The sequence below is a fragment of the Cherax quadricarinatus genome, chromosome 75, assembly GCF_038502225.1.
Source record: "Cherax quadricarinatus isolate ZL_2023a chromosome 75, ASM3850222v1, whole genome shotgun sequence".
Lineage (NCBI taxonomy): Eukaryota > Metazoa > Arthropoda > Malacostraca > Decapoda > Parastacidae > Cherax > Cherax quadricarinatus.
In genome coordinates, this window is record NC_091366.1 from 4492853 (window position 1) to 4504199 (window position 11347).

Sequence of the window (11347 nt, forward strand, 5' to 3'; positions counted from 1 at the left end):
TAAATGATCTGGTCTTTGTTCTTCCATCCAATATTTGGTCATTGCTTTATGTTAATGACTTTGCTATAGCTTGTGCAGGCGCTGACTGTCACTTCATTGCAGTTTCTCTCCAGCATGCCGTCAACCGTGCTTCCAACTGGGCCACCACTCATGGGTTTAAATTTTCTAGTACTAAAACTCGCAAAATTACTTTCCAAGACGTTCTGTCGTCTCTGATCATCCATTGTACCTATATGGCTCACGTATCCCTGAATGTGATACGGTCAGGTTTCTGGGCCTTCTCTTTGACCGTAGGTTATCCTGGAAACCTCACATTACCTCTCTGAAGGCAACTTGTCACAGCCGGCTGAACCTTCTTAAAACCCTTGCTCATCTTTCATGGGGGAACTGATCGTAGAACTCTCCTTCGCCTACATTCAGCCCTCATTTTATCGAAACTAGATTATGGCGACCAGATATATTCAGCGGCCTCTCCAGCAACTCTTTCTAGCCTTAATCCCATCCATCACCAGGGATTACGTTTATGCCTCGGTGCTTTTCGCTCTTCACTGGTCGAGAGCATCAATGCTGAGGCGAATATTCCATCCTTGTCCAATCGCCGTGATGCTCATTGCCTTCGTTATTATGTTCGCTCTCATGACCAACACAATCCTTCCATATATAGGATAGTCATAGACATTAGTTTCCTTGTATTTAATGTAGTTCACCTAATGACCATTTGTAAAATTACAATCTTAAGTTAGTCTTAAGTTTGCCCGAAATGCTCTGAATATTAAGGTGCTTTTAGCATGTTCACCAAATTGTTACACTCCTTTGCCTGGTGACAAAAGTTCTCCCTTCTCATGGTGAGAGTCCGGGTTCAATTCTCGGCAAGGGTAGAAACATTGGGTGTGTTTCTTTACACCGGTTGTCTATGTTCACCCATCAGTAAAATGGGTACCTGGGTGTTAGTAGACTGGTGTGGGTCGCATCCTGGGACAAAACTGACCTAATTTGCGGGAAATGCTAAAACTTACGTCTTGACACTGACAAGTTTATTATAATATGATACATGTTTGTACAAATAATAAAACCTTTATTTACTACAAGCACATGTACAAGGTATACAGACCATAGCTGACATCAGTGACATACTACTATACAGAAAGTCCCTTGCTCAACATAACAAGGGACTTTCTATATAGTAGTATGTCACTGATGTCAGCTATGATCTGTATACCTTGTACATGTGCTTGTAGTAAATAAAGGTATTATTATTTGTACAAACTTGTATCATATTATAATAAACTTGTCAGTGTCAAGACGTAAGTTTTAGTGGCCCTCAAAACCCTAATAAAACATATGAGCCGTCACAGCTCTTAAATACCATAAACAGCAAGGCTGTGTGGAACTAGGAGTCACGTGGTAGATAATTTAAAAACTTATTAGCTAACTGCACAGATCCTGAAAAAGAAGAAGATGGACAAGCAAGATAAAGTTGTGAAGAAAAAGTTTAATAAAAGAGCATATCTCAAAGAAAAACTTAAAACGAATTTCGGAAGTAGACAAGAAGGTTAGAAGTGTTGTATGTATAGTGTGACAATGCACATACATAGTTTAAAAACGTGTTGTTCTCTTTTAAAAGGATGCCTTGATGTTTATGAAGGGCTCTTAATTCAAGGAATTAGAACTGTTTCCCTTGAGCTTCATCCATTCCTCAGCCGCAATATAACATATGTCATCTACATGAATATATAATTAGCATCTTGTGTCACGTATCCTTAGTTGGGTGTATAATTATACTGCTTGGAAATAAGCCATACAGCTTGGCTTTCTTGTTTTATGGGCTTATTAATCCTCTGGGGTAAATGATTCGAATATAGTTCCTCCAGGTAACTGATAACCCTCTCAAGGGAGGTTCCTTGATGCTGGTGAGGGGCTCTTGATCTAGGGAATTGGATCTGTGCTCCATTTCCCTGAATTGAGCCTGAATACCTTCCATAATCCCCCCTACAGGTGCTGTATAATCCCTACAAGTTTAGTGCTCCCCCATGATTATAATAATCTACCTGATAAGAAGTTACAGTATAATTGAAAAATATTATATTCCTAAGCCAATATTAAAACGAAATAGCAAGGGCTGTGTAAAATTTTAACTTGATTCCAGAACAGTAATACTTTGTCACATCTTTAAACTTCACATTGATCAGGCTTTAAAAAAAAATCATTATGATTTTAATTATATTGCTATTATTAATTTTTTTTTTATATACTGACTATCTTCCACCAAGTTAGGGTGACCCATAAAAGAGGAAGCACATTCACTATCATTCACTCAATCATTGCCTTGCCAGAAGTGTGCCGATGTCACACTTCAGATGGCTTTCTGAACTGCAATCCTCCCCACCTCCAGGACTCAGACATGACTTACTTAGTTTCCCTGCATTCCTTTATATTTTTATCTTGTTCACACTGGCAACAGCATGTCATCATAAAAGAACCACTCTTTTCCACTAATCTAATGCTGTTGAACGTTTAACCCTTAAACTGTCCAATCGTAGATATACGTTGACGTGACAGGCTCCGAATGTAGATCTATGTTTTTTTTTACATGGTTTCAAATGGGGAAAATCAAGGTCGGAGCGCTACGCATGTGAACGTAGATCTACGTTTGGACAGTTTAAGGGTTAAGCACCTAGCATTCAAAATCTTTACTCCACCTAAGATAAGATATGATTTTGTTCAGATTTTTAACGCCAGAAGGTTAACCTCCCAGGATAACCCAAGAAAGTCAGTGCGTCATCGAGGGACTGTCTGCCTTATTTCCACTGGGGTCCTCAATCTTGGTCCCCCAGGATGTGACCCACACCAGTCAACTAACACCCAGGTACCTACTTGCTAGGTGAACAGGACAATAGGTGTAAGGAAACGCATTGAATGTTTCCACCTTACCAGGAATCGAACATGGACCCTCAGCATGTGAAGGGAGAGCTTTGCCAACCAGGCCACGGGATGTCAGTTCTTTCTCAAATGACCTCTACCCCAAGTAAACCCCTCCTTCCCTGCACCCCAAATTTGTGTGTCTTGCTGTTCATCCTGTTTTGCACCATCCTCTCAAAATGTCCAGCCTATCTCAACAAACCCTTCTCGGGTTTCTTGAATTATACCATAGGGAACCCCACACCTTATCTCCAAATTCTCTACTTAATATTCACACCACATTTAGCCTTCAGAAATGATATCTCCAGTCTCTGGTCTCCTACTTGCTGCAACATTTAAAATTCATATTTCACACCCTTTAACAGTGTTGGTACCATTATACTTGGGTACATTCCAATTTTGCCTCCATGGATAAGATTCTCTACAGATGCTACAGCATGCCCATTTCCCCCCCCCCCCTCTCCTTGTCTATTCTGTAGTTCACCTCATCTTTCATAGAGCCATCAGTTGACAAGCCTGTTCCCAAGTATCTGAATACATTTACTTTCTCAATGCCTAATTCTCCAATCTGATATCAAATTTTTCATTACCTAAATTTTGTTTCATCGCCTTGCTCTTTCTTGTGTAACTTTTAATTTCCTTCTTTTGTATATCCTCCCAGCCTTTGCTACTAATTGTTATGATTATTATTATTATAAATTTTTATTTATTGAATATCATCACTAATGTGCATCAGTGTAAGGATACCTTATACCCAATCCTTGAATACTTCCAGCAGGTACCAGCTTGAGTGTTCTTACACACTGGAGCTTCTAACATTGCATAAAAAAATTTAGGATATGATCAATATCCATTTTTGACAGGATTGTTCAATGGCTCTTGATAAAAATAAGTCACAGTGGGTTATCTTTAGTTAAGTTTAACATGATATCTTATATAAAACTATTGTAAAAGTTTTAAATTATGTATGAAGCCTAAATATCTGAAAATGGTCTGGTAACCTGCATGTACAGTATCTACTTTTTTCTGCTGGGTTGGTAGGGGCAACAGGGGTGTAGGGAAAATACCACAGGATATTTAGTTTATTGAATACTGTACAGAATTTCATCTGAACAGTGCATGTCCCATGAGGTTGAGGATTAGAACTGCAAGCAGGTTAGGTGAGCAAATTTCCATTATAATCTATAGCTCAGTGAGGAAGGATGCATATTTAATGTTGTACACCTGCTATTCATGTTCACCTAACAGTAGAGGACCCCAATGGAAATAAGTCATTTTGTCAAACTTTTTTTTGGGTTATCCTAGGTTCTCTACACATATGCTGCTATGTATGATAATCTATGTAACTGTTTGTGTATACCTGAATAAACTAACTAACTTATACCAGTATAGGCACCTTGGTGTTAATCAACTGTTGTATTATACTGGGAATTATACTGTAGTACAGTACAATATATAGCACCACAAATAGTGCAGGACTCTCAGAAGAGACTGAAAGTTCCTATGAATAAAAAAAATGAGATTCTGAATTATTATTATCATTATTATATATGCCAGAAAACACTAAACCCATAGAGGCCATACAGTTCCTGGGGATGAGGAAAATGGGAGGCAGTCAGCTTTGATCCAGTGAATTGGAGAGTAACTCCAATTCCCTAGATCAAGAGACTTTCAAAGGCATCATGGTACCTTCCTTGAGGGATTTCTGAGAATCCAAACCTTCTTTCACATGTATTTTATTTTGTATTTCCTTTAACAGGTCATGGCCGAGCATTTCTCCAAAAAAAAGCAGTAGTGCGACAATATTTTCGGCAGCAAAGGAGAGAAGACGAAAAGAACAGAAAAAAACTTCAGTTTCAACAACTGGCTAAAGGAGGTGATATATTATTCTAAAGTTTAGAAAAATTAGTTTCCTAGTCAGAATTTTTTTTTAATATTTCTGCCTCTGTTGTTTTATATTTGACACATTATTTTTTGTCTTTGTCCTTTATCATCATGTTTCCACTTACCATAAGAATTTCTTCATGTTTAAGGGATGGCCATTATATGTGACTTCTCTCATGGTAGAGATGATAATAACAGTAATAATAATATAGTCATTGTACGTGCTAAACTTGTATGCATCATTCAGCACTGTGATCAGGAATGTATGAGGGATAGGCATGTGCAAAGGTTAGTTAAGGATGTGTGAAGGTAGGAGTTAGTGCAAGTGTAAAATTGAAATCATAGTTGGAGCAATTGGTTAGTCTCTCAAAACTTCAGATAGAGAGTTTGAGACAGTGGTAGGACCGTCAGCGAGGTTAGTTTGAGTGTGTTAGGGCAGTGTAGATGTTAGAAGTGAATCTTAACTTCAGCAGTAATTAGGCATCAGATGTGTGTTCAGATTGAGTACTTAGCTACCAGGTGTGCATGTATTCAGCTTGTGCAGCCCTTCCTTGGAATTTATCACATCTTGGTATTGTCCTTAGATATCCAAAATTTTATTTTTTTTAAAATGCCTGAGGTAATTTTTTAAATTTTTACAGAAAAGTTTCAGAAATTGGAACCTCAGAGTATAAATGCACTGACAAAGGAAAACAGTGATATAAATGAGTCAGCTTCTCAACAATTTAGGTAAGTTTGTTGTTGTTGTTGATAGGGAGGTGCTAAACCTGTAGGGGGTCATGCAATACAGAGGAATGGGATGTAAGCTAATTTGATATATCATCTTTTTCCAAAATATTACCAAACACAAGTTTTTTAATAGGAATATGAAATACTGTGCAGATGAGACTTGCAGCAGGAAACACTTTCTGATTGCCTTATAACCAAAACATCACTGGCAGTATGATGCTCCATATCATATAAGTAGAGTTACCTCACAAATTAACTATTGCAAATACAATATGTTTGTTCTAGAACTTTAAAATGTCAGTATCTTCAGGCAAAGTCAGAAATTTGAGCATGTCACTTTACAACTGCCTTTGGGCTCCAAACAATAGATACCTGGGTGTTAGTCAACAGCCTTGATGCATATTTGTAGAAAACTCCAGTTACTGGAAGTCTAATCTTGCACAGAAATGCCAACCTGTAAGAGAACTCTAGATATGCTAGAAGGATTCAAGTGTTAGGTAAACTATATCTGCAAAATGTGTTATGTCTAGTGACAGTGTCAAAACACATTTTGCCATTGTTGTAATGGCTATTGTATTTAAGATCCAAGAATGCCAGTTCTTTTTTGTCTTCATTTTTTTTTTTTAACAAGTCAGCTGTCTCCCACCGAGGCAGGGTGACCCAAAAAGAAAGAAAATCCCCAAAAAGAAAATACTTTCATCATCATTCAACACTTTCACCTTACACATAATCACTGTTTTTGCAGAGGTGCTCAGAATACAACAGTTTAGAAGCATATACGTATAAAGATACACAACATATCCCTCCAAACTGCCAATATCCCGAACCCCTTCTTTAGAGTGCAGGCATTGTACTTCCCATTTCCAGGACTCAAGTCCGGGTATATAAAAATAACCGGTTTCCCTGAATCCCTTCACTAAATATTACCCTGCTCACACTCCATCAGCTCATCAGGTCCCAAATACCATTTGTCTCCATTCACTCCTATCAAACACGCTCACACATGCCTGCTGGAAGTCCAAGCCCCTCGCCCACAAAACCTCCCTTACCCCTTCCTTTCAACCTTTTCGAGGATGAGCCCTACCCCGCCTTCCTTCCTCTTCAGATTTATATGCTCTCCATGTCATTCTACTTTGATCCATTCTCTCTAAATGACCAAACCACCTCAACAACCCCTCTTCAGCCCTTTGACTAATACTTTTATTAATTCCACACCTTCTCCTAATTTCCACATTCCAAATTTTCTGCATAATATTTACACCTCACATTGCCCTTAGACAGGACATCTCCACTGCCTCCAACCGCCTCCTCACTGCTTCGTAAATCCATCCGCCAACACGTCAACTCCCAAATATCTGAAAACATTCACTTCTTCCATACTCCTCCTCCCCAATTTGATATCCAATTTTTCTTTATCTAAATCATTTGATACCCTCATCACCTTACTCTTTTCTATGTTCACTTTCAACTTTCTACCTTTACACACACTCCCAAACTCGTCCACTAACCTTTGCAATTTTTCTTTAGAATCTCCCATAAGCATAGTATCATCAACAAAAAGCAACTGTATCAATTCCCATTTTGTATTTGATTCCCCATAATTTAATCCCACCCCTCTCCCGAGCACCCTAGCATTTACTTCTTTTACAACCCCATCTATAAATATATTAAACAACCATGGTGGCATTACACATCCCTGTCTAAGACCTACTTTTACTGGGAAGTAGTCTCCCTCTCTTCTACACACCCTAACCTGAGCCTCACTATCCTCATAAAAATTCTTTACAGCATTTAGTAACTTACCACCTATTCCATATACTTGTAACATCTGCCACATTGCTCCCCTATCCACTCTATCATATGCCTTTTCTAAATCCATAAATGCAATAAAAACTTCCCTACCTTTATCTAAATACTGTTCACATATATGCTTCAACGTAAACACTTGATCTACACATCCCCTACCCACTCTAAAACCTCCTTGCTCATCCGCAATCCTACATTCTGTCGTACTTCTAATTCTTTCAATTATAACCCTATCGTCCACTTTTCCTGGTATACTCGGTAAACTTTTTTTTTATTATTATTATCACACTGGCCGATTCCCACCAAGGCAGGGTGGCCCGAAAAAGAAAAACTTTCACCATCATTCGCTCCATCACTGTCTTGCCAGAAGGGTGCTTTACACTAGAGTTTTTAAACTGCAACATTAACACCCCTCCTTCAGAGTGCAGGCACTGTACTTTCCCATCTCCAGGACTCAAGTCCGGCCTGCCGGTTTCCCTGAACCCCTTCATAAATGTTACTTTGCTCACACTTCAACAGCACGTCAAGTATTAAAAACCATTTGTCTCCATTCACTCCTATCAAACACGCTCACGCATGCCTGCTGGAAGTCCAAACCCCTCGCACACAAAACCTCCTTTACCCCTTCCCTCCAACCTTTCCTAGGCCGACCCCTACCCCGCCTTCCTTCCACTACAGACTGATACACTCTTGAAGTCATTCTGTTTCGCTCCATTCTCTCTACGTGTCCGAACCACCTCAACAACCCTTCCTCAGCCCTCTGGACAACAGTTTTGGTAATCCCGCACCTCCTCCTAACTTCCAAACTACGAATTCTCTGCATTATATTCACACCACCCATTGCCCTCAGACATGACATCTCCACTGCCTCCAGCCTTCTCCTCGCTGCAACATTCATCACCCATGCTTCACACCCATATAAGAGCGTTGGTAAAACTATACTCTCATACATTCCCCTCTTTGCCTCCAAGGACAAAGTTCTTTGTCTCCACAGACTCCTAAGTACACCACTCACCCTTTTCCCCTCATCAATTCTATGATTCACCTCATCTTTCATAATTTTTACACTCTCTTTTGTCCCCTTCCCTTTATATAAAGGGACTATACATGCTCTCTGCCAGTCCCTCAGTACCTTTCCCTCTTTCATACATTTATTAAACAAAAATACCAACCACTCCAACACTATATCCCCCCCCCTGCTTTTAACATTTCTGTCATGATCCCATCAGTTCCAGCTGCTTTAACCCCTTTCATTCTACGTAATGCCTCGCACACCTCCCCTATACTCATATCCTGTTCTTCTTCACTTCTAAAAGATTGGATACCTCCCTGACCAGTGCATGAAATTACCGCTTTCCCTTCTTCGTCGACATATAAAAGTTCCTCAAAATATTCTCGCCATCTACCCAATACCTCCATCTCCTCATCTACTAACTCCCCTACTCTGTTTTTAACTGACAAATCCATTCGTTCCTTAGGCTTTCTTAACTTGTTTAACTCGCATGTATATATTTTATTGTAATCGTAAAGTTGTGTAGCACCTAAGAAAGGGGAGGCATTCAGGTTCAAGCCACGGGGAGGATAACTTCACAGCATTTGTATGTAATGCATATGAAGTTTATATATGTTTATCAATTGCACAGCCTGCACACAGGAGAGGGGAGCTTACGACGAAGTTTCAGTCTGACTTGGACCACTTAGAGAGAGTCACACGAACAGAAAAAGTGAGGCAACCAGTATATAGTACATAAAGGGGAACAAGATAAGGACAGAAATAAGAGAGGGAGAAGAGGAAATTGTGCCTTTTTTGTTCTTCATTATCAATTACTTCCACCATTCTCAAAAAAGAAAAATGCAGAGTTTGCTTGTATTATGTGATTCATTACCCAAATAGTAGTATTACTGTGTGCCTTGACTTTATATTGCTGACAGATTTTATTTACATAAAATGTTTGTTTACTATGGAATAAGAAAAGGCAGCAAAAGTAATGTATTGCTCTGTGTGACCCTTGTAGGTTTAGCACTTTTTTCATTATACTGTAATAAAAGAAGTAATATACTGTAGTTGATAGTGTACATATTAAAATTTGTTCAGGAAAATTGCAAGTGTCATCTACTCATAGATGAAGCTTTGTTCTAATGTGGTTTACTACATATAATGATATACTGTAGAGCCATTCCAAGTGATTATAATGAAGAACAGTGCGACTTTGTAAATGGTCCAAGTTGGACTGAAACATCGTCGTAAGCTTCTCTCTTTTATGTGCGGGTATTGGTTACTCAAAATGTTCACTTTTCTTCTCCCATTATGTGAACATCCCAAACAGTAAAGTAGCATATCACATTTGTAGTGTGTGATACATGAGGAAATGTTTCCTAATTCATTAATAACTTAATATGCAAAATTACTGGACATTTTATAAAAATGTACTAGACATTTTTGTAAATATATCAATACAATACTGTATTGAATATATGTACATTATTTATCGTACTTTAGATAATAGAACATTCATTCCTTGTATTGTAATATCTATTATATAAAGTGGTTTCATTTCAGGAAGAAGACGAATAGCTGGCAGGAAGCTCGAGCAGAGTACCACAAGAAAATTGCAGAAAAAGAACAGATGAAGGAGGAATCAGCCAAAAGAAGAAAGGAAATTGAGGAGGCTAAGAAAAAATACCAAGAAAAGAGATTACATCGCTTTAAAAAGTTGAGTCAGAAAACTAGGAAAGGCCAAATAGTTATGAGTGGTAGGATTGAGCTGCTACTTGAGCAGCTTGAGAGAGAAATGGGCTCTTAAGTGAAAAACCTACAAGATTTTAATTCTTAAAAGCATTAGTTATGTTTATATAATTTGGAATTATAGGTAATTAAAAATAAAGGCTGCTTGAATTCTTTACATTGGATATTCATAAATTATGGCATAATTTTGGACCTGTTCTCCAATTCCTTGAAGTCTGATTATTATTATTATGTGGGGAATGGAAGGTGTTCAGGCTCAAGTCAGGGAAGAAGAGTAAAAATCCTAGATCAAGAGCCCCTCAAAGAACCTCTTTTGAGGGCCCTTGAAGTCTGAATGCCTTACATTCCTCCCAGGTGTTAAGACTTATGGGTTTAGTGCTTTCCTATGACTATAGGTAATCATAATCAGCATCATGCCAGTGAGGGGCTCCTGATCAGTTGAGCCTATCCTCCACTTCCTTAAAAGATAACTCAATTGTTCCCTACAAAGGCACCTCCCTAGATGAGTGGAATCAGAATAAGTCATTGGTCAAGAGGGAAGTAGCAAGAAAATAAATCACAAATATCTTCAGCTATGGTCACCAATGTTAATTTATTATTGGACCAACTTGAAATGAAGTGCAGAGGGAGGATTCATTCTGGGGGCCGTTTTACATTCAAAGCCGAACACTAAACCATGAGGGGGGCGTCATACAGTGCCTGGAAGGCAACAGGAGTGGATCAAGGGAGGGAATTTATAATTAGTGCTCAACCCACCAGGGTCATACAGCACTGCAGGGTAGGGTGTGTGAATTGTGTAATATACTTACTCTGAAACTAGCAAGGATGGAGAGAGGGGTCATAAGGAGGGTGATTAGTGCTAGAGGACATATAATCACAGATTGTGTAATTAATCTGCTGTTGTTAAAACAAATCAAAGGAAGTGAGGCTATCATTCAGGAGGGAAGATAAAGTAAGGGTATTAGTGATGACGTCAAGAGGTTAATCCTTTGTGCTTGCTGGTAGACAGGACAGTAATATAATATGGTAAACAAGTTGGAACCCGACAAATCAGTGGAACTGGGTGCCTTGCCACGAGCAAAACATTCACCCGATGGGAAAGCAGTCTCCCAACCATGACGACAATAAGATCAGTCCTGAACATAATTTATGAATCGACCAACATTGTTGCCATTGGGTGTAAAGGTGGCTAGAGTATTATCATAATCATGAGGGAGTGCTAAACCCATAGGATTATACAGCACATGGGGGGGGGGGGTTGGA

The 11347-nt window shown here is 38.9% G+C and overlaps 1 protein-coding gene across 1 annotated transcript; it reads left to right on the top strand.

Annotated features, from left to right (window-relative positions):
• The first annotated feature begins 1343 nt into the window (after positions 1 to 1343).
• On the top strand, positions 1344 to 10241 carry LOC128705332 (uncharacterized). The gene is made up of 4 exons (XM_070100943.1): positions 1344 to 1552; positions 4679 to 4795; positions 5445 to 5532; positions 9899 to 10241. The coding sequence occupies exons 1-4, from the start codon at positions 1459 to 1461 to the stop codon at positions 10140 to 10142; spliced, it is 543 nt and encodes a 180-aa protein (XP_069957044.1). The 5' UTR covers positions 1344 to 1458; the 3' UTR covers positions 10143 to 10241.
• Positions 10242 to 11347: the final 1106 nt, after the last annotated feature.

Bases quoted from the DNA above. Each gene is read 5' to 3' on its own strand.
- LOC128705332 (XM_070100943.1), top strand. From the start codon at position 1,459: ATGGACAAGCAAGATAAAGTTGTGAAGAAAAAGTTTAATAAAAGAGCA. The intron at 1,553-4,678 runs GTTAGAAGTGTT...TTCCTTTAACAG, and splicing joins TTTCGGAAGTAGACAAGAAG to GTCATGGCCGAGCATTTCTC. The intron at 5,533-9,898 runs GTAAGTTTGTTG...GTTTCATTTCAG, and splicing joins TCAGCTTCTCAACAATTTAG to GAAGAAGACGAATAGCTGGC.